We start from the raw sequence: 23744 nt of genomic DNA, 5'->3' as shown, positions 1-23744 counted from the left end.
TGAAATGCAATGGCCCATCGGGAGCTTTGCGTGCTATTCTGCAGTAATAAGATTTGACAGGTGGGGAAAAAGGAGAGACCAGGAAATAACAGAACAACTAGCTAGAATGCATTTACCACCTCGTAAGTCATTTCTTTCTCTTCAAAGGCAGGAAAAGAGGATGGGGCAGGGGGGAAAGGAACACACCACAGCACGTCAAGGACAGAAAAGAGGAAATTAATTTTGTGTTGCCATGGTAACGGATTTCCAGCCATGGCATCTCACGGAAGCCTTCCCATCATCTTTTTTTTTTTTTCAAGGATCCACAATGACCCTTGAATGTTATCATAGCAATCACACAAGAAAATTAAAATACCCCATCAAAACACAGCCATATAAGAAGGCAAACTTTCAGATCCACGCACAACTAGGCCTGTATGGCGAACAGAACACAAGCTTGCAAAACTAGTAACCACCCCACCTAAAGGAAGAAGTCAAACGCAAGATCTGTTTATTTTGTTTTATTTGCAGAAGAATTCTGAAAGACAGCAGAGGTCCATCTGCTAATATTTGGCCTGAGACAAGATTTTCATCCACACTCAGAAACTCCATCCTAAGCGCCAAAGCAAATACCTCTGTTATGATGATAATAAAGTTAATATGCACTAACACCTTTCCGAAGAGTATTCCAAGTGCAGGGGAAATTAGTCACTGGCTTCAAAACTCAGGCTTCCCAAGTGACTGCTGGCACCCACCAGCGCCGACATGAAAGTCCAGCTTCCCTCCTGCTCTCGTTCAACTGCTTGACCTTGCCTCTTTTCCGTGTATTTATCCAACCAGCTGAGATATGTGGTTTGTGGACACGTCCACTGTGATCAACCAGCCCCATGTCCACTGTGATCAAACCAGTCCATCCTAAAGGAAGTCAACCCTGGATATTCATTGGAAGGACTGATGCTAAAGCTGAAGCTCCAATATTTTGGCCACCTGATGCAAAGAGCCGACTCTTTGGAAAAGACCCTGATGCTGGGGAACATTGAAGGCAAAAGGAGAAGAGGGCGACAGAGGTTTGGATGGTTGGGTGGCATCACCAACTCAATGGACATGAGTTTGAGCAAACTCTGGGAGATGGTGAAAGACAGGGAAGCCTGGTGTGCTGCAGGCGACTGGGTCACAAAGAGTCAGACATGACTTAGCGACTGAACAACGACAACAGGCAGAGCTGTGCAATTTGGAAAACGGGACCAGCTGCATGAGACTTGTCCCCTCCTGTGTCCCTCAAACCATCCAACCGGCAGCACAGAGGCTGCAGGGAGCAGAGTGACTGCCGTGGACTCGAGGCCTTGGGGATACGCGTGTGCCTGAGACATATCAGCAGCAGCCCAGCCCGGTGCGCCCACCTGGCCCCATCGGGCCCCACCGACCTCGGAGAGGAATCGCACTTCCCCAGGCCGTGCCGCTGGGCTTTGTTTTCTTGCCCTGATCCCAGCTGAGAGCCCAATGCTGGCCAGAAATGCCCCAGGCCAGCTCATCCTCTCCCGGATGACCGCTTGAGTCCAGCCCCTCCCGGGAGAGCACAGGCCATCAACAGATCTTAAGGCCCCAGAATGGCTCTGGAGCTGAGATGTGTGAAGACCCTACACACACTAAGCCGCATCTGTCTTTCTAAGTCTCTTCTACTCCAATGAAGGAGTGCGAACTGGTTCAGGGACGCGTGTGACCAGCACTGCCCTTAGTGAGAAGGCAGATGCTCCTGGCTGCTTCCCCAGCTGCTCCCTCACCCTTCTCCCTGGGGATTTAGTGTCCGCTGTTTGGAGGAGGCTGCCTTCCAGACACACCTGTGCCCCGGGCGTGGGGGCAGCGGGGCAGCTTGGGGGGCATTACGCTCACCCACTGTAACTGCTGCCCTCTCTCAGGCGGACACCATACAGGAGGACTGAGCAGACAGAATAGAGGTAGAGCTTAGAGGCTAAGGAAAAAAAAACTCGATGAAGAGATCATATATCTCACCCTGAAGCTTCTCGTCTTTTCTCAGCTCATTCGCTGCCGTACAGCAAAGTGTCAGGAAGAAATATTTATCTCCGCGCTTGAAGCCCAGGAACACCACTCTCATTAACTCCCCAGTTTTATTCTTTCAGAAGATCCAAATTCAGATAATCTCGTTTCTATGTGGTCAAATTACCCAGGGCAAGTGTCCAAGGAAAAACCCCCCACCCTGGTCTCCAGTCAACTCTCACTCCATATTAAGGAGATCTGCTTTAAAAATGCAGCCCACTTTCTTTATTTTGGTAGCTGATTCTGTAGATGTTTGTCTGGCAACTGAGAAAGCAGTTCTTCAAAGCAGTGGTTCCTCACCAGGTGAGTTCATTCCCAAGAGGGTATTTAGTAAAATCCGTAACCTTTTTTGTTGAACTTGGGGCTGGGATGCTACTGGGTCTAGTAGGTTAGAGGTGTAGGTAAGATCCTACAGCACACAGAAAAAAAAAAAAAAGGATTTTCCTCAAAAAGGATTTCTGACCCAAAATGTCCATGGTGACAAAGTTGAGAAATCTGGCTTTCAAGTTCTCCATAAGTTTACTGTATATAATCCCTATTATTCATTCAACAAACTACTACTTGGAATCTAGTATAATCTTTTTCTTATGAATGTCTTTGTTTTCTTATTTAATTTATTTTGTTTTTCGGCCGTGCTAAGTGGTGTGGAATCTTATTTCCCAGACCAGGGCTCGAACCCACTTGCCCAGCAATGGAAGCAGGAAGCTTTAGCAGCTGGGCCACCAGGACAGTCCCACGTAGGATGATCTTAGCACGTGACGCTGGGCTCTGAGGCTGGGCCGCTTGCCCTGAAGCATCTAGTAGAGGAAAGGCAGAGGTTTACAAGAAAATAAAAAATATTTTTTACAGAGCGTGCTAAGTGCCCGAGTGAAAATACCAGTCGATAGAGGAAAGGCCGTAAGTGCGTGAGGGTGTGCTTGGGGGACAGAGGAACAGATGTTATTTTCCCCGAGACAACTGTGAACTACATGTTCACTCTAAAGTACAAAATTCATTCTCAAAAAAAAATTAAATTCACTCTCAAGTATAAAATTGAAATAACTGCTAGGAAAGATCACCAAAGCCCTAAGCGCTTCTTAAGCCGTCTGTCTTTCTGTGTTACAGTCACATCCTCAGAGAGAAGCGGCCCGCTGTTTCCTCTGTGACTTTGCTCCTTACTAAGATGATTTTCTTCACAATAGTATTTTTCCAGAACCAGGGAGATGTTTGATTTTCTTCTTCTGGCCTCACTTTATTCTCTCCAGCTATGCCTTTAAAATATTGATCCACACAGTGTGAGTCTGTGCCTGATAATTAGCTAATCGACACATGCTTATCCCCTTTTATCTTTCCTCAAATCGCAACTTAAATTTGTTCACAATCTTGAGGATGCACTTTTCTAAGCCTCTGTTGGTCGGCCTCTTTTTTAATACCGAGGGCCAAATATGTAGCGGGAAAAACTGTCTCCTTAAGCCCTGCTCCCATATTCCAAACTGAAATAAATGCCAGGAAGGCACAAACATGCTGATGAACGAGTAAAATGGGCATCAGAGAAAATGGCTTATCCCTCCAGGAAATTGGTGACCAGATCATAGGCGTTTCATCAGACAAAAGTGCACCTAGATTAGATTCGCAGGGCTGAACAGCCTAGTGATCGTTTCCACGGCACACACCACAGACAATTATGCGTCTTCCAGGCCAGCAGTGTGATGATTAAACTGTCTGGAATGCTCCCACCAACAAATGTGAGCTCATAGCTAAGCTGAAATTGAGGCCAGTTATGAAATAGAAGTGCCAGGTGCCACAGGCCGGCACACAGAGTATCCCAGGCATCGCGCTAATCGGTCATTAACATCCACCTTCCGGGCTCTGCTTCACGTGCCTCTGTGCAGTAGTGGGTGGCAACTTTTTATTTGTTTGTTTTTAAGTCTGAGTTTGAATCCTGACTCTGCCATTTTCTAGGTCTTAAACCTGGATAAGTCAACACCGCCTCTCTGAGTCTTAATTTTCCCATCGGTGAAATGAGGATGACCAGGCCTGTCTCTCAAGATTGTCATTCTTTCCATCAGTCCAGGTCCAGTCAGAAATTCAGAAACCCCATCAGTTATTTCAACAGAAAATTTAATACAAGGTATTGGTTAAGCAGTTGTTCAGTTCAGTTCAGTTGCTCAGTTGTGTCTGACTCTTTGCGACCCCATGGACTGCAGCACACCAGGCCACCCTGTCCATCACCAACTCCCGGAGTTTACTCAAACTCACATCCATGGAGTCAGTGATGCCATCCAACCATCTCATCCTCTGTCGTCCCCTTCTCCTCCCACCTTCAATCTTTCCCAGAATCAGGGTCTTTTCAAATGAGTCAGCTCTTCACATCAGGTGGCCAAAGTATTGGAGTTTCAGCTTCAGCATCAGTCCTTCCAATGAATATTCAGGACTGATTTCCTTTAGGAGGGACTGGTTGGATCTCCTTGCAGTCCAAGGAATTCTCAAGAGTCTCCTCTAACAGCACAGTTCAAAAGCATCAGTTCTTCGGTGCTCAGTTTTCTTTATAGTCCAACTCTCACAAGCAATTTTTAGGGAACCAGAAAAGAAAAAAAAAGAAAAAAACCACCAATGAGGAAGAAGCTACCCGCCAAGGGCTGTGAGCAGAGGACAGAGGTGAAGGGTGTTAGAATGTAGAAGTGTGACAGCAGAGCCCTTAAAGGGCTGAGATGCAGGCAGCCTCGGAAGGGGTGCCACCCTCTGAGTTACCATCGACACAGAAGCTTTGGGGGCGGCAGAGCTGAGCCTCAGCTGATTCTAGGAAGGTACGAAAGAGAGCTGGACTCTGGAACCAGCTGCCACTGCCAGGCAATAGGCCTTCAACAGGGGACACGCTTGAACATCGGCAGGAGTGTGAAGGAGAAGTCCTTCTCCCGCTCAGCCCGCCTCTTTCTGGCGCATCTCTGGCAGGTGGCAAAGTAGAAATGTTAATGCAAAGAGCCCCCAGCTTCTCACAGCAGAGCCCTGAACGCCAATTTGAAGCTGAGAGAAAATAGCTTAATACATAACCCATTCATCCACGCCTTGTGCGCATTTATGGAGTGCTTACTTCGTGTTTGACCTCAAGGCTCTGCGCCAGGCGCAGAGAATTAGGTGGAAACCCCGTGAAGTGCCCTATGGCTCAGCGACTCACGTAACGCAGACCCTCACTTAAAATCAGCTGTCTTCTCTGGGGCCCAGAGGGAAACATAAGTAAAAAGGAAATGGAAAACAAAGCAACACGAAAGAAACAGAACTCCAGCTCCTGCCTGTCGAGAGGTCTGCGTTTAGGTTAATTATTGTGAGTCAAGCCAAACGTCAAGGCACAAAGTCACACATGCTTGTGCGCCTTAAATAGTACTTGAGACACAACTGTTTGAAGAGCTCAGAGAAGCAGAAGAATATCTGGGGGACTGTCAGGGAAATCGGGAGCAGGGCGTGGCAACCCGCTCTGGGATTCTTGCCTGGAGAATCCTATGCGCAGAAGAGCCGGGTGGGCTACGGTCCATGGGGTCGCAAAGAGTCAGACACGGCTGAAGCGACTTAGCACAGTACAGGGAAACCTTCACCAAAAAAAAAGTGGGAATGAGCGACTTTAGTTTGTAGACAATGGCCTGAACTGGTGAGACCAGGAGACAGCAGAAAGCGCCTGGAGCTTGCTGGAAAACTTGCCAGGTGGGGCTGACGTTGCCACCAAGACCTCTGAGAATGGAGTGTGGACTTTGATGCGGGAAACGGAACTTGGGGCCAGCAGAGCATTTCTTGATTCTCTCTAAGGCATAGATGAGCCACTGGGATGTTGAGAATGAGCAGAAATTATACGTAAAAAATATTGTTTTTGTAGCTTTTCGATTTAACACAATACCTTTCAGATAGTGGGATATTTGGAAACAGTTGCTGTGTTGAATGGGATGGGGTGGGATGAAGTGATAAAGGCAGGTCTTAACTTTGAAGAGCTGCCCTATTTTCCCTTGTTTGAAATATAGTACGACATGCCTTGTGAAGTACTTCAGGCAATCAATTTTAAGGACAAAAGTTCAGGAAATAAAAGCAAGCAATAATCAGAGTTTTAACAAGTAAAGATAGAACCCACCTAGGATTTTTCTGGTGGTCTGGTGGTTAAGATTCTGCGCTTCACCGCAGGGGCCGCAAGTTCGAGCCCTGGTTGGGGAACTAAGATCTCATGTGCTGAGTGGTGTGGCCGAAAAGTTAGCAAAAAAAGATGAAACCCACCCATCAGGACCCTGCGCTCATTTCTTAGCCTGAGACCTGCCATCAGCGTGAACATGGCGTCGAGTTTGCAGAGACGGGGAGGGGCAGTTGAAAGCATCATGGACTTCGGCGAGAAGCGTGCTGGGCAATGTGCTGCCAAGTCCATTCCAGGGACTCACGTGGGAAAAAGGCACAGGATGGGTGTGAGTCTTGAGTGTGAGCATGCAGACCATGTGGTGTCCTCACGTCTAACCCGTCGCTTTCTTCTTGGCAGACCCATTGCAAGATTTTGGCTTTTCTGTCGACCAGTGTGCCAGACAATTAAAACCAAATATCAACATTAGATTTGGAATGGTTCTGAGTAAGTAAACATTGCTGACAGCACATAAAACATGACACAGCCTCTTCGTGGCTCAGACACCCGGTTATTTGTATTTGCTGTGGTGGCTGAGCCGCTGCGTCCCATCATTCTCTGGAATTAACTATTTCCATTTCCATTTTCATTTCTCTCTCTGGGTAATATCCAGATAGAGCAGAACTCTCAATTAAAGCTGTTCTTTTGTGAAAAGAGACCCTAGACACTCATTTGGGTGCTATAAGCACCTGGAATCAGTATATCCAATAACAACAACAAAAAGAAAATATTTTGAGCCTAAGTATCAATGTTTGCTCAAAAGAAGGCTTTTTTGCTTAGTTGTCTCAGCCACAAACAAGTCTGGTACCAGCAGCATGGTTTATCCTCGCATTATTTCATTCCACAAATAGCTCATCTAAGCTCTTAAACCCGGACACGGGCAAAGACGTGGAATATCTTCTCCCTCCACCAAGTCAATGAGCCAGGATGCTTTCAGGTTGTTTATTTTTATTTTTACGTGGCCATGTCATCACAGTTGGTCATCACATTGCTATAGCTGCTAGACTCTCTCCTTTCTCACAGTTTCCTCAAAACAAGAGCAGAAGGATTTAATAAATTGAGCATGTGGACTCTTTCCAGAGAAATGGAGGGAACATTCCCGGACGCCGAGAACTCTCAGGCATCTTGGCATTTCCAGACCTTGCACAGTGTCTGGGCTCCATACCAACAGCTCCGGGAATGCTGTAGGGAGAAAAAGAGGACTAGAAGGAAGGGAGTGAGCAGAATCTAAACAGGGAGGAAAGGAGAAAAGGGCAGAGAGTCGGGAGCCGGCTGTGCAGAGCGGCCAGAAGCTTCCTGTGTGATAATGGACATCAGCAGTGGGGATTACAGGCTGGACCGCAGCCCGCCACTCTTGGGGGAGGCACCTGGGACCACGTAGCTGAGAAGCTGTAGGAGCCAGGTCCCCGGGGTCCACAGCATCAGGGCACGGGTGCAGGTCAGCTAGCTGCTCCAGGCAGGTGAAGTCAGTGAAAGGCTTTCATCCACAGACATGTCCCAGTCGCACTGCCCAAAGGCTGTTTTACCAAAACAGAAAGCTGTTCGCCATACAGCGCAGACTTCTGGCGATGAAAGGTCCTTCAGCTCAGGCTTTTATGACTTCTGAACACTCTGATGCTCAGCGAAGCCCACACTAACAGGAAAGCTGGTCTCCCCTTTGCCCCCAGGGGAGGACATCGAGCAGCTGTTTCTGGATGTCGCGCTCTTCAGTAAAGGACTGTCCATCCTGAACTTCTCCTACCCTGTCTGCGAAGTGGATCTACCCAAGTTTTCTTTCTGTGGAAGAAGGAAAGGAGGTAGGTGTTTGGCTGGCTGACGGCCGCTGGGGCCCAGAGAGAGGTGGACAGGAGCTTGCGGCCAAGGCCACGATATCCAGGCCGGTGTCTAGGGTCCCCTCTCCCCTGCGGATAACCTTAGCCTCATGGATCATCATATGTTGTATAAAAATGACCACATGGCCCATCCCACAGGACCTGCCTTACAGGGCAAGTGTGGACATCAAATGAAATGCGTTTATCGAGTGTTTGCAAAGAGAAAATTGTTGTTAATGTTAGCAGTGGCACCTTGTGAAAAATAACCAGTGCAGTAAGTAAGCTACATGAAAACACTGGATATGGACTTAATTTTAAAGGTATTGCAAAGCTTGGAGGTAAGATAAACATGACCCTGACACCTTTTGCAAGCTGATGAGTCCTTTATTCAAAGAAATAATTGCTCCCTGGTTCATCTTTTGTGGCAGTCCGATCTTACCTATGTCAAGTGTTTGTCCAAAGCAGGGAATACATCATAATTAGATGAATTTCAATACACAGCAGAGAAGATTCCCTGAGAGCTGTTTTTCAGGTCTGACATGACATCGCCCAGGAGGCAGGTGTCATTCCTAACAGCAGCTGGAATTGTAGGGCTTCCACGACAAAGTTCGCTGATCTCACACCTGCAAGCAAGACAAAGCGGGAAGCTTAGTGGGCACTGGGGCTGGGCACCTCCCCGCCCTCCCTTTCACAAACGTGGGCATTTCCTGTTTGTTCTGGTTCACGCTGAACATGTGAGCCTGGCCATGCCCCGAGATTATTGAATGCAAAGGCCTCTCAGTCTCACTGCCTCTAGCTGTTCAAAGTCAGTCGTAACAGCTCTATCTAGGTCAGCAATTCACGTTTCATCAGACAGAGTTCCACTGCCTCACTGTCTCTAAGTGCTGCTTTTTGTGGGTCTAAGAAACGAAGAACTTGCCTAGATTTGGAAAAAGTACCCTGAACACTTTCTGCAAAACACCTTATACCTCACACAGCTGTAGTAGAAAATAAGACAAAGCACCTTCCAGGCAGAGGCCATCTTGATGCGTCCCACCGGTAATCCATGCCAAGGACCGGACAGCCTGTGTCAGCACGCCCGCAGCCCCACCCAGGGCCTCCCTTTGCAACTGTTCACGGCACACGTTAGTAACAAATGCAGTCCCAGGGACTGAGCCACTCATTTCTGCTCTGAAAGAAGGGGAGCAAGTGGCTGTGTCTGAGGCCTCACTTTTAAAATACATCTTCTCTGGGTGGAGTCCCCTACCTTTTGCACATCCGTGATTTCTGGGCCACTGTAGACCTCCTATAGTGGCCCTGTGGTGTAAGGGTTAGCACTCTGGACTTTGAATCCAGCAATCTCAGTGCGACCTACTTATTTGGGGCTTCCCAGGTGGCTCAGCAGTAAAGAATCCACCTGCCAATGCAGGAGACCGAGGAGATGCAGGTTCAATGTCTGGGTCGGAAAGATCCCCCGGAGAAGGGCATGGCAACCCACTCCAGTCTTCTCACCTGGGAAGTCTCATGGACAGAGGAGCCTGGCGGGCTACAGTCCAAGGAGTCGCAAAGAGCAGGACCCGACTGAGCGACTAAACAACAAGACTTCTGCGTCTCCTGGTTGCTTCGCTTTTTCAGGCTTCGGTCCTGCAGGTCCCGGGCCTTTGTTCTCCGTCTCTCCCAACACAGGGTTGGAAGCCAGGCTTACACAGAACCAGACCTTTGCTGTCTCTTATGGCTGTGTGACTTCAGGCAGAATTACTCAGTGTGTCTGAGCCTCAGTTTCCACATCTCCACAGAGACCTCATGGGATTCTTAGTAAGGATAAATTGGACAATTATACAAAGTCCTTAGGACAGAGTCTGGCACACAGGACTCAGTAAGTGATAAATGGCAGCAACTGCCGGCAGGTGATGAGGGATTTCTCAAGCAAGGGCTCTGAGCCCCTGAAGTCATCAATCTCAGAGTGGAAGTCTGCATTTTAACAAGACCTGGAGAGGCGGCAGAGCCTCGGGGGCTTAGAAGTTTAAGACCGTTTTTCCTTGGAGGTAGCAGGAACCGGACTTAGGCCCAGGTTGTATATCCTCTGCTGGCTGAGAGCAGAGCCCCCGCAGCCCCCTTCCACCTCTGGGGAGAGAGCCCCGCCTGCAGTTCTCACGAAACTGGAATTTGGAAGCACCAGCAACTCAGCCTTCAGCCTTTCTTCTCTTCATGTTTTATTCTTTGTCTGCATACTTCAAGCAGCTGTGGGTTTCCTGCTTGCAGTGACAGGGCAGCTGCAAATTCATGAAGAATCAACAAAAACAGCGCTTTATTACTGCATTGGCAGCAAACACCCACCCTTGAACTGCAAAAAAAAAATAGAAACAATGATCACCTTAGACTTTTTTTTTTTTTTTTACTAAGAGAAGGAAAGGAAGGAAGGAAGAAAGAAAAGACAGAAAGAAAGAAGGGAAGGAAGGAAGGAAAGAAGAAAGAGAAAGAACAGTGCCTGTTCAGGAATTCTGTAACCCTGGGAACTTCCCTCCATCCTCAACATTAAGCCTCTTGTAAATGATCCAAGAATGTGTTGAAGTTGTCCTTTGAAATCCATCAGTTCTTTTTGTTGATCCCAAAATATTGAGATTAATAATGACATAGGACCTAGGTCCGGATAGTCGAAGCTATGTTTTTTCTAGTAGTTATGTATGAATGTGAGAGTTGGACCATAAAGAATCTGAGCATCAAAGAATTGATGCTTTCAAATTGGGGTGCTAGAGAAGACTCTTGAGAGTCCCTTGAACTGCAAAGAGATCAAACCAGTCAATCCTAAAGGAAATCAGTCCTGAATATTCATTGGAAGGACTGATGCTGAAGCTGAAGCTCCAATACTTTGGCCACCTGATGCGAAGAACTGACTCCTTGGAAAAGACCCTGATGCTGGGAAAGACTGAAGGCAGGAGGAAAAGGGGATGACAGAGGATGCAATGGTTGGATAGCATCACCGACTTCATTGAACATGAACTGGAGTAAACTCTGGGAGACTGTGAAGGACAGGGAAGCCTGGCACGCTGCAGTCCATGGGTTGGCAGAGAGTCGGACACGACTTAGCAACTGAACAGCAACAAAAGGCCAAAGTGTTTTTAATTCTCTAAGGTAATACGGGATCCTTTACAAACTCTCAGCCTATTGTGGAGTTTTATTAAATCTAATTGAAGTGAAGTCAGTAAGTCATGTCTGACTCTTTGCGACCCCATGGACTGTAGCCTACAAGGCTCTTCTGTCCACGGAATTATCCAGGCAAGAATACTGGAGGGGATTGCCATTTCCTTCTCCACGGGATCCTCCCAACCCAGGGATTGAACCCAGGTCTCCTGCATCACAGGCAGATGCTTTACCATCTGAGCCACCAGGGAAGCCAGTACCCACAATTCTGTGTAATCATCATGTAGGAAGCTATTTGAGAAGGCGGACTGGCAGCTCTCCTGTGGACCCCGTGGGTTGCTGGTGTTTGCATTTTAACAAACGTCCTGAGAGCTCTGATGTGCACGAACACCTGAGACCCCCAATCTGAGGAAGACCACCCCCTGTGACATCTGTTTCATGACTTTCGGTCACATTGCCCTTCCCTGTGGCTGCCCCAGATTTCTGAAGATCAGCTGAGTTTCTTCCCTTTCTTCCCATCACCATCTCCTTTGCTTCTCCTTCTGGCAATGCAATTAGCCCACCAATTCACAAGCTGTATTTTGAGAGTTATATTAAGTGTTTACACACAGAAATCCAAAAATAGATTAGTAAGGAAAAAAAAAAATTTAAATCCTCCTTCCCTTCTTGCTGCCAGAAGTTATAGCTCTTACAGAGAAAACCTGGGCGGCAAATGCAGAAAGCTCTTGTAGGAAGAATGAAGTTGGAGAAAATCATTTCACCTCCTAGGCCATCCATGGCTCCATCGTTGGCCCTGTCCATTCCAGGAGCCATGAGTCATGTGTGGCTCCTGGTAACCAGAAACGGGGCCCGTCCAAGTGAGATGGGCTCTGAGTACAGTTTGCACCAAATTTTGAAGACTTTGTACAAAACATAGATTGAAAAAAGAATTTAAAAATCTCATTGATGCTTTCTATATTGGTAATCTATTGAAATTATAGTATTTTTTTTTAATTTTGTTGAAAAAAATCTTTCAAGCAGAGATGATTCACATAACTTCAAGATAAAATTATTAATGGCATATTTTAATTCATGCATGTTTTACTTTCAATATGATCCTAAAGGGTGCCATTTTTGAAAAAGGATTTTGAAAGGCTTGATCAGTTTTTTCAAGTTTAACTTAACTTTGATATGCATGTCATTGTCTTATAGGCATCATTGGGTTTTTTTCCCTTTAATTGTTAGCTGGTCTCACTCTGCCAGATAAATATTCATTGTCAATGGCTTTAAGTTCTTTAACACTTTTGCCTTTAGAGACCTAGATTTTTTTTTTAATTAAATTCAAAATTTGTATTTTGTATGCAATGTGTTAATTATATTTTCCATTGCCAAAAAACCCAGTTTTTGTTGAAGTATAGCTACTTCACAACGTTGAGTTAGTTTCTGCTGTAGAGCAAAGTGAATCAGCTACACGCGTACATATACCCCCTCTTTTTCGGATTCTCTTCCCGTTTAAGCCACCAGGGAATGCCGAGTAGAGTTCCCTGTGCTCTGCAGTAGGTTCTCATTCGTGATCTGCTTCACACGTAACACCCATAGTGCGCATGTGGTTCTCATTCGCGATCTGCTTCACACGTAACACCCATAGTGCGCATGTGGTTCTCATTCGTGGTCTGCTTCACACGTAACACCCATAGTGCGCATGTGGTTCTCATTCGTGGTCTGCTTCACACGTAACACCCATAGTGCGCATGTGGTTCTCATTCGCGATCTGCTTCACACGTAACGCCCATAGTGTGCATGTGGGTCTCATTCGCGATCTGCTTCACACGTAACACCCATAGTGCGCATGTGGTTCTCATTCGTGGTCTGCTTCACACGTAACACCCATAGTGCGCATGTGGTTCTCATCCGCGATCTGCTTCACACGTAACACCCATAGTGCGCATGTGGTTCTCATTCGTGGTCTGCTTCACACGTAACACCCACAGTGTGCATGTGGGTCTCATTCGCGATCTGCTTCACACGTGACACCCATAGTGTGCATGTGGTTCTCATTCGCGGTCTGCTTCACACGTAACACCGATAGTGTGCATGTGGTTCTCATTCGCGGTCTGCTTCACACGTAACACCGATAGTGTGCATGTGGTTCTCATTCGCGGTCTGCTTCACACGTAACACCGATAGTGTGCATGTGGGTCTCATTCGCGATCTGCTTCACACGTAACACCCATAGTGCGCATGTGGTTCTCATTCGCGGTCTGCTTCACACGTAACACCGATAGTGCGCATGTGGTTCTCATTCGCGATCTGCTTCACACGTAACACCCGTAGTGCGCATGTGGTTCTCATTCGCGATCTGCTTCACACGTAACGCCCATAGTGTGCATGTGGTTCTCATTCGTGGTCTGCTTCACACGTAACGCCCACAGTGCGCATGTGGGTCTCATTCGCGGTCTGCTTCACACGTAACGCCCACAGTGCGCATGTGTCAGCGCCGGTCTCTCACTTCATCGTCCCACCCTCTTTCCCCTCCATGTGGTTCTCATCCGCGATCTGCTTCACACGTAACGCCCACAGTGCGCATGTGTCAGCGCCGGTCTCTCACTTCATCGTCCCACCCTCTTTCCCCTCCATGTGGTTCTCATCCGCGATCTGCTTCACACGTAACGCCCACAGTGCGCATGTGTCAGCGCCGGTCTCTCACTTCATCGTCCCACCCTCTTTCCCCTCCATGTGGTTCTCATCCGCGATCTGCTTCACACGTAACACCCACAGTGTGCATGTGGTTCTCATTCGTGGTCTGCTTCACACGTAAAAGCCACAGTGTGCATGTGGTTCTCATTCGTGGTCTGCTTCACACGTAACACCCATAGTGCGCATGTGGTTCTCATTCGCGGTCTGCTTCACACGTAACGCCCATAGTGCGCATGTGGGTCTCATTCGCGGTCTGCTTCACACGTAACGCCCACAGTGCGCATGTGGTTCTCATTCGCGATCTGCTTCACACGTAACGCCCATAGTGCGCATGTGGTTCTCATTCGCGGTCTGCTTCACACGTAACGCCCACAGTGTGCATGTGGGTCTCATTCGCGGTCTGCTTCACACGTAACGCCCACAGTGCGCATGTGGGTCTCATTCGCGGTCTGCTTCACACGTAACGCCCACAGTGCGCATGTGGTTCTCATCCGCGATCTGCTTCACACGTAACACCCATAGTGCGCATGTGGTTCTCATTCGCGGTCTGCTTCACACGTAACGCCCATAGTGTGCATGTGGGTCTCATTCGCGGTCTGCTTCACACGTAACGCCCATAGTGCGCATGTGGGTCTCATTCGCGGTCTGCTTCACACGTAACGCCCATAGTGCGCATGTGGTTCTCATTCGCGGTCTGCTTCACACGTAACGCCCATAGTGCGCATGTGGGTCTCATTCGCGGTCTGCTTCACACGTAACGCCCATAGTGCGCATGTGGGTCTCATTCGCGGTCTGCTTCACACGTAACGCCCACAGTGCGCATGTGGGTCTCATTCGCGGTCTGCTTCACACGTAACGCCCACAGTGCGCATGTGGGTCTCATTCGCGGTCTGCTTCACACGTAACGCCCACAGTGCGCATGTGGGTCTCATTCGCGGTCTGCTTCACACGTAACGCCCACAGTGCGCATGTGGTTCTCATTCGCGGTCTGCTTCACACGTAACACCCATAGTGCGCATGTGGTTCTCATCCGCGGTCTGCTTCACACGTGACGCCCACAGTGCGCATGTGTCAGCGCCGGTCTCTCACTTCATCGTCCCACCCTCTTTCCCCTCCATGTGGGTCTCATTCGCGGTCTGCTTCACACGTGACGCCCACAGTGCGCATGTGTCAGCGCCGGTCTCTCACTTCACCGTCCCACCCTCTTTCGCCTCCTTGGTGTCCGTTCATTTGTTCTCTGTGTCTGCGTCTTTATTTCTGCTTTGCAAATAGGCTCGTTGAAATTATAATAATTGTAATATTTGGGTTAATATGCACGTATTATTAAATTAATTTCGCTTGTTTCTTTTTCCTTTTTAAAAATAATACAAATTACAAATGTGGCTCACATTATATTTCCATTGGATAGTGCTGACCTAAAACCAAATGTCCAATACGATAGCCACTCACCTCGGGAGGCCACTGAAATCACTTACATTGAAATTAAATTAAAACCTTAGCCACACTACCCACCTTTCAAGTTCTTAGTGGCCACATGTGGATGGCGGCTGCTTTATCTAATGATGCCGATGCAGGATAGTCACGCCTTTGTGGAATGTTGCACTAAGCATCACTGACCTGGTAGGCTCTGCATCACTCTGCATTTTTCTTAACCACCTGTCCTGAGTTTAGTTGGAATTTGTGTTGGAAATTTCACTGTCTAGACCAGGGACTTTCTCTTTTGTTGAATACCTAGAGTATGCAGGTGTCATGGTTCCAAAGAGGTCTTTGCTGGAGCCCAAGAATCCGCCTGCAGTGCAGGAGGCCTGGGTTCGACCCCTGGATTGGGAAGATCCCCTGGAGAAGGGAAGGGCTACCCACTCCAGTATTCTGGCCTGGAGAATTCCAAGGACTGTATAGTCCATGGAGTTGCAAAGAGTCAGACGCGGCTGAGCGACTTTCACTTCACTTCACCTCAAATATATGCAAGACGCCACTCTTGGCTCTTCTCAGGCCAACCGCCCAGCCTCCTCTCTGGGCCCGAGATCAGTGTATCAGTGCCCTACTGCTGCTGTGAGCCTAGTGATCTGCCACACAAAGGTGTTCTCTTACCACTCTGGACACCAGAAGCCTGAAACCAGACTCAGGAGGGCTGTGTTCCTTCTGGAGAATTCCGAGGATGGATAAAGGTCCATTTCCTTGAGGTTTTTAGTTTGTGGAAGCTGCTCGCTTTCCTTGACTTGTAGCCACATCCCTCCTCTCTGATTCCATCCTCACATCCCCTTCTTCTTTTGATCTTCCCCAGCTTATGAGGACCCTTGTGGTTACACTGGACTCACCCAGACAATCCAAGATAATCTCCCCATCTCAAAATGCTTAATATGACATCTCAAAATCCTAATTTTGCATCTTCAAAATCCCCTTTGCCTTGTAAAGTATCTACAGGTTCTAAAAATCAGGACATGCACATCTGGTGGGGGGAGGGGCAGGCATTAGTAGCCTGTACAGCCTCCAAATGGAGAACCAGCACAGTTTGTCTGAACTGCGCATACTATGACCTTGTGAAGAGGCCATGTAATTGTGCATCATCAGAAGAAAACTCAAACTCTGTATGCTTCCAATGAAAAGGCCCTCCAAGAAGTTCTGAGAGCTTCACCGGTGATACAGCTACTTGTGTAGCTGGGGTGAGATGTGAGTTTCTCTGTTAGGGGATCCTATCGCTGCTCAGAAAGGTTTGCCTTCTTGGACTGTTCTTGTTGCCCTTCCCAGACCCCATAACGCTCCCACCAGTCAGGTTCCCTGCCCAGAGGAGAAACTATCTGACTAGAAGTGGGGGACACAACCCATGTGTCTGTCGGAACCATTCTTGGCAGAGAAAGAGGCTAAGATTGTCAACGAGTCCTTATAGGAGTTTGTCATTGAGAGGAGGCCCATGTGATATTAGGGCAGAAAGACCGGGGTAACGAGCACATCTCTGAATGCCTGGAGAGGGGGCATGGCGGGACCCTACTCAGCCCTAGAAGGCTGCTCACTTCATAGTTTTATAAATGCCCATTGCAAGTGCACAGTGAATGTGTCTAAGTTTAAATAACGTTAGATTACTCTCTTAGTGAAAGGGCAGCCGTCTGGTCCACGACTCTTCGGGAGCTGCTATTTCCACATTTTAAAATCCATTTCCTCTCTAAAAATACACTGTGTGCCAATCACACAAATATCTGGGTTCCCCAAAAAAAGTCGATTGGCAGAAGCAACTTCAAGTATTCAGAAGCAGGAGGGTGAAATTTTTAATCCACTCCGTATTAAAAACTGATCAAGATTCCCAAAGAAGGAGAGAAAGAAGTGGGTACAGATATACCGTGGCTCTTTTTATAGCCCTGGAGTGTGAGGATGTTAATTAAAGGAATCTCAGAACCCGAGATGATCTGGAAAAGGAAGGAGCAAGAATTTAATTTTAGGTGTTGTTTCATCAGGTTTAAAAAAAAAAAGTTTCGCGAGTTACTTGCAGCAATTCTCAGGAACTTCATGGGCCCACAGAAAAGCTCCAGTTGAAACTGTAAAATGAGGACCGAGTTCGTGGCAATCTCTCACCCCACAAAGGTCGCTCATAGTGAAGCACAAATCAGCAGATGTTGGAGCATTAAATGAGCATAACAAAGTGCTTGATAGCATTTGTTTGGTATGCTTCAAAAGACAGCACTCGTCCATTTTTTTTAAACCGGAAGCTAAAAAAGAAAAAAAAGACACCAGTAGAACTTAGCAACTGTTCACAATGGCTCAGGAAGAAGGTTCCCAAACCCAGCCTTGGCATGTTTCTCTGCGTCCCCCTGGGAACCTTCGCGTCCCTCTCCTTCACACTGGGAGGTAAGGTGAGAAACGTGCAGGAAGACCTGCTGGCTCCCCCTTCCCAGGGCCCCGTGCTCCGCGAGCTCGCACACGAGCTCCTAGTCCCCTCCGCGCCCTGCAGAAGAGGCCTTCCTACTTCTGCATTGCAAGTGCAGGCGCTGCGTCACGGGATAGTTAGCAACTCGTCCACCAACACTTAGTGAGGAGGAGAGCTGGGTCCTGCCTCCAGGATCCAGCCGTTTGCACTGTGTCACCTTAGAACACCAAGTAGATACGTGAAGTGGGTATAAAATGCGTCCAGGGGAATCCAAGCAGAATCCAGCCGCACCTGACGGGAAGGGGCGCGCTCACTGGTGTGCTGGGACTCTGCTCCTCTGTCAGCTGGGTCCCGTTCCCTGAGGGACTTCAAGTGGTTCATGGTCCCAGCAGCCATGGTTCTTGAGCTGCAGGCAGCAGAAACCTACTCCTGCCGTCAGCAGCAAAGGGATTGTCTTGAAAGGCTACCGAGAAGTCACAGAATCAGCGAGAAGCCTCGGGGAGATCTTGTCATTCAAACGTCCCACACCAACCATCGTCTCAAACACAGCATCTCTGTTTGTAAATTTAGCAAATCTTCCCAAACATCATTATCAGGGCTTTATACGGATTAGCTCTCTTCATTCCTCGCAACTCTGTTGTTGTCCTTACTATACCCGTCTTAAAAACGAGGGCGCTGAGCCCAAAGTGATCGTAACTGTCCAAGGTCGATCAGTCACGGGAAGTTGTCTTAGGATTTAACCCTGAGCATCCCAGGGCCAGCCTACCCTCTGAACCCTCATCCTGCCTGGCTCTCTCGTGACCTGCGTGTCTCCTGCTACTTGCTACGGCCTGGATTCTGTCCCACTTAGGGATTTATGTACCACAGTCAGAGACCCTTTGCTTCCATCACTGGATCCCCAGGGCACAGTAAGCAGAGACAATAGTAAAGTCAATTCTGTTTCAACACTTGAATGACGTGATGTGCGCTTTGTCTGTCTTTCCAGAGCAGATTTATTATGCCGGCCCTATCAATAATCCTGGATTTGAAATTCCCGAGGTAAGGGTTTGGTTTGCTGTTTTATTTTGTTCCTTAATTATTGTATCGAGCAGTTTCTTAAAGAAGGAGGTGGGCAGGGAAGAGACAGCAGAGGAGGAGAGGGAATTAAACTAAAACCTTCAAGTTTTTGCACCGGCTTTCACTGAGAAGACCCTTTCTGGGTGAAGCTGTTACTTCATTGTGGGCACTTGCTAATTAAAGCTTGACGCATGGGTTTTGGCGTTTTGGTGTTTAACATTTTTGTCCGGCGGGATCCTGGGGCACCCCTTGTGGAGACAGTGCCCCTAGAGAGGGGCTCTGGGGCCCTGTCCTGCTGGAGGACTCTGTCCAGGGGCCTCCGCATGGCCAGACTGTTAGAGGCGAGGCAGGCAGCCACAGGCGGGCTGGCCGTTCAGAGAAGGGAAGAGAGACAGCCCAGAAAGCTCTAAGCTCCCCAGTTACTGCGCTTGCTCAGTACTCACAAGCTCCCACCCCGTAAATAAAATGTCCACGTCTTGCACCTTCACTGTTTTTCCAACAATTCCTTTTTATTTAAAATACCATTAGTTTATGAAACAGCCGAATTCCAGCGACTCAGACATAGCAATCCATTCTCAATAGCTACTCCTGAGAGCATCCTTCAGAAAAACATCAAAAGAATCACAGAAATGTAATCGGTTTGTTTCATTTTTTGGTTTTCAATTTCATCCTTTTCATCTTCCAAAGCCTGAGTATGACTCTAGAAGAGGACCTCCTGCTCCATAAAGAATCTCTTGAACTCGTTTCATCCCCCAGGACATGTTCCCTTTCTGTCCCAGCCTCTGCACTCCCCCTCTTCAAGCCGCCAAGTCTCCAGACCACCTCGGTCTTTCTCCAGCGATGCTTTGGCAGCTGGGGCAGGTCCAGCTTTCCAGAGTCTTCTCCTCAGGCCTTTCAGGGTAACACGCAAGTTGTACAAACTCTCTTCCCTTCTAGGATGTGAGACCAAATTTCTCCCACAACGTTTTTGCTTTAAATCTTTGCTATTTGAATTCTTTTTCTTTCTCCATTTTTTTCTGTGGATCCTTCCCATGCACCCCCAATCCATCAACTTGAAATTTGCAAGCAATTAACTTTTGTTTTGCATTACTAACTTAAAAAAAAAAAAAGCAGTTACTCTTAGCAACTGGAATGAAATAGAGAGAAAGAACTTAAAAGTCATAGGATCACTTTGAAAGAAATGAAGCCCAGATGTACCGAGGTTTATTGCATCCACGTAGGATACGTGGGTGAACGCATCACCTGCATCCGTGGCCCACTTGCATTACCTGCATCCGTGGCGCACTGACGATGGTCCTTGAGATGTTGCCCAGTGTGAGGCTAAGACAGTGGTCAGGTTGCCTGCCCCCTCCTGCCTGTTCAAGCATCCACAGAAGCCCTCTGTGCCGTCCTCCTACCTCTTCAAGACTTTCTGGGCCTGTGGAGCAGGAACCTGGCCAGTCCTGACCCCCGAGGCAGGCCTGCAGGGGACAGAACCAGAACCACATGTGAGCCATCATGTGAGCCGCACAGGCAGCTGGAGGCCTTAATCCCAACCTGGGCTCCCCTGCTGGCCCGAGACCAGCCCGGCCTCCCAGGCGCCCCTGGCTGGCCGCCAGCCTGCAGGCCGCAGAGACGCTGCTTCCTAACGTGGAACAGAAATGGTGTGCAGACTTTTGGTTTTAGAAGACCTTGCCCAGGTGCCCCCTTCTCCCACCAAACCCCCCAGAGGTGGGCTCTGTGCTAATTCCATCCCTGCTCGGCTGAAAACTGCCCACTCGGCTGCCAGTCTTCAGTGTGTTGGTATTATTTTCTTTTTATCACAACCAGTCCTTGGCCCCACTGAAGTCCCGCCTGCAGCGGGCATCTGTCTATGGCGGCTGCTTTCTGACTTAGAGACTCTATGAACTTCCAGCTTGGCTGCCAACTTGGAGGTACAGCCTGAACCCTCTAAGTGCCAAGGGTGCAACTACAGCCTCCTACCTGGCGAATCCAAACCGCGGAAAGGCCCCTGGTCTGTGCCTCGTCCCTTCTTCCTGCCCGCAGATGGGCACAGCTGCCTGAACACTTTCACCCCTTAGAGCAGAGTCTGTATTAATATATCTTGTGATTCAGAATCCCGAACCCCTTCCTTCAAATACTGCATCTTTTGTTAGGCTTCTAAAGCATGGATGAAAGACTCAGTTGGGTTACAGTAATTTCGTGTGGCGTGTTCTTAAAGGCACAGGAACAGTGAAAAGTAGATGATGGGGATGACGATGATGATAGAGAGGAAGAAGCCCACTCGGGTGCACGTGTGAGCTGGTCTTTATCCAGACCTAATTCTCTGACTTTTACACTGTGACTGACACCCCAACACTGCTTCTGAAGTCATAGCTGCTGCTATTTGAGCAGGCCTAGGGAGCCTAGACCGTCATAGAGTCTTTAAGGTGAAGGGTGCCTAAGGTCACCTTCAGCAGCCTTCACACCCAAGACCCCATCAGTGCTGGGGAACCCGCTCGCTCCTGGGCCTCTGCTAATTGCTAGAAAGTTCTTCTTTCCTAGCCCGAGACCAGTCATGCACCATCCATCCGGTGGTCTGATCTGGCCCTGCCCTCCAGCTGACACAGATTAAACACCCTCCCTTTCTTGGATGGGGGCTTCCCTGGTGGCTCAGATGGTAAAGAATCTGCCTGCAGTGCAGGAGACCTGGATTTGATGCCTGGGTTGGGAAGATTCCCTGGAGAAGAGAAAGGCAGCCCACTCCAGAATTTTTGCCTGGAGAATCCCCATGGACAGAGGAGCCTGGTAGGCTTTAGTCCATCGGATTGCAAAGAGTTGGGCACAACTGAGCAACTAACACACACTTTCCCTTGGGTGACTGGCTCCTTAGAGATGGGCCAAGAGTCCCAGGAGCTTCTTCCACCCTCCACCATGCAGAGCCTTTCTCCTCGGGACAGAGTGTCTGCAGCCACGGGCTGTGGGGTGGGTAGGGCTTCGGCCACGAGCACTGCAGATGTGGCTCCTGCCCAGGGCCTCTCTGCTGCGCCACACACAGCCTGGGCGGCCTTCCCTGACCGCAGGCAGAGGGGCTCCTCTGTGGCTGGCCATGGCCAGAAAGGACCCCGAAAGGCAGGAACACGTTCTCTAGTGGCGCGTTCAGGTTCCGTGCCGTTGAGTTTTGCCCCCCAACTGCCTCCTCCGTCTCCACACACAGCACTCCATCTTTCCTGTTGCTCAGGCCAGGATCCTTGGGGTCAGCCTTCACCCCTCTCTTCCCCACCCACGTGGGTCTCCTCAGCAAACCATCTTGGCTCTTCTTTGCAAATCCAGCCAGAATGCCCACCTCTCCCCCGTCTCCCCCAGCTGCTCCGAACCGTCCCCACCTCTCACCTGGCTCTTGCAGCGCCTCCTACCTGGTCCACCACTTCCTCCGCATCTCCCCCCATCTCCTTCCAGTGTCGGCAGGCATGCTGCCGACAGCCATGTCGGGACAGGCCACCCCCCAGAGTGGAGGCTGGTGCCGCCCCCCCCAGGCCCTTGGGGCTGTCCCCTGCCTCCTCCCTCTCCTCCTGCGGGCCTCTCCCAGGAGTCCCGTCTGCCTCCTCAAACGCGGGGCCCCCAGCCTCCAGGGGAATGGTGAGCTCCCGCACTTCCTTCAGATCTTGGCCCCAAGGTCACCTGCTCAGGGAACCTGCCTTGAGCACCCTACTCAAAACCACACAGCAGCCCCACCACCCCATCGGTCCACTCCCCATGGGAGCGCCATCTGGAGCACCAGCATCTCAGGCTTAGCCAGCCATCCCGGGCGCCCTCTGCTCTCCCGGCCAGCCTGGGGGCCCGCAGGGCAGGCATGGTTCCTCCCACTGACCTAACCCCCAGGGTCGAGAGCGGAGGCCGCATGTGATGGGCTCACTGAGTGCCCACTGCAAGCCGATGGCTTTGCCAGTCTCACAGCTGCTGCTTCCCTGTGCCCCTCAGGGAGACTACCAGGTCCTGCTGGAGCTCTACAACCAAGACCATGCCACCGTGGCCTGTGCCAATGCCACCGTCCTCTATTCCTGAGCCTCTCGAAGCACGGTCAGCAGTCCCGTGGCAACAGCGCTCCTCCCACAGACCCTGCTGAGAGGGAGGACCAGCAGACCACACAGCAAGCCTCCTGGAAGGTGCCAGCGCTGATGTCAGCCGCAGGACCAGAGGTCCCCGCGCTCCCTGGATGCAACGAAGGCCCCGCAGTATCCGCCTCCCAGGAGCTCCTGGGGGTCAACCCAGCAGTCCTGAGGGACCGTCCCTCATCCCTAAGTGCTCTCCTGACAAAGCTCACCTCTTTCCAGCTCCTGGGAGCCCAGGATCAAATAAAGAAACTGGCCCACAAGGAGTGCCTCGTGGTTTGTTTAAGAATCCTGGTACAGCCCTGTAGCTGTAGCGTGAGCTCCTCTGCACACAGAGCCACGGGCTGCCACAGCATAAGTGATGCTGAGAGATGCAGGAAGGTGGGGGCACGCCTGCAAGGGCAGAGCTGGGATAAGCCCCACACTCTGGACGTGAGGCCCAGAAGCTGGTGAAACCTCACACACAGACATCACAGTCTCCACTGAACTAACCTCTTGATAACTTCATCCCGGAGTGCGGCTGTCCTGGCCCCAGCGCACCTCGGCTCTCCTGAGTGTGCTCCTTAATTCACCCCCCGCGTCACTGCCGGCCACTCACATAGCAGGCCCTCTGCTCAGCACTTAGGCTACTCCAGGGGGCAAAAGAGAGCTTGTCTCTGCCCTCATTGAGCCTTCAGGCCCCCAAAATATTAAAAATTCCAGTCCCCCACAGTCGTGCACATGCAGAGCCGCCTCCTTCAATGCCCCCCATAAACGGCGAGGTCGCCTGCTGTTGCCAGAGCCCATGGGTGCCCTGATGTCTCCTGTCCCTGGATGTGCAGAATCCCGTGGGGGGCCCCGCCCCCTGCCACACCCTCCTGCTCCCCCGCTTCTGCTTCCAGCACCCTGGTCCCACGTCTGTTCCTCTTGCTCCTGCGAAGGGGCTGGAGTTGGGAGACTGGGGTTGACTGTGTGTTTGCAGGCCTTTTACAGCCATAAAGGTGCCACTGTGC

At 49.7% G+C, this 23744-nt stretch overlaps 1 protein-coding gene across 3 annotated transcripts in view; it reads left to right on the top strand.

Annotated features, from left to right (window-relative positions):
• LY86 (lymphocyte antigen 86) overlaps window positions 1-23015 on the top strand; it is a 44646-nt gene extending 21631 nt beyond the window's left edge. For 2 of the 3 annotated variants that reach the window (XM_027525020.1, XM_027525019.1), the window contains 5 exons: window positions 2272-2337; window positions 6521-6607; window positions 7828-7956; window positions 18612-18664; window positions 22622-23015. In XM_027525020.1, the coding sequence (XP_027380821.1) occupies window positions 2272-2337; window positions 6521-6607; window positions 7828-7956; window positions 18612-18664; window positions 22622-22705 (419 nt within the window). In that variant the 3' untranslated portion in view covers window positions 22706-23015. The remainder of the gene's footprint in view (window positions 1-2271; window positions 2338-6520; window positions 6608-7827; window positions 7957-18611; window positions 18665-22621) is intronic. The other variant, XM_027525021.1, reaches the window with a different exon arrangement.
• Window positions 23016-23744: the final 729 nt, after the last annotated feature.

The sequence above is a fragment of the Bos indicus x Bos taurus genome, chromosome 23 (genome assembly GCF_003369695.1).
Source record: "Bos indicus x Bos taurus breed Angus x Brahman F1 hybrid chromosome 23, Bos_hybrid_MaternalHap_v2.0, whole genome shotgun sequence".
Taxonomy (NCBI): domain Eukaryota; kingdom Metazoa; phylum Chordata; class Mammalia; order Artiodactyla; family Bovidae; genus Bos; species Bos indicus x Bos taurus.
This window is presented reverse-complemented; position numbering and strand designations above follow the sequence as displayed.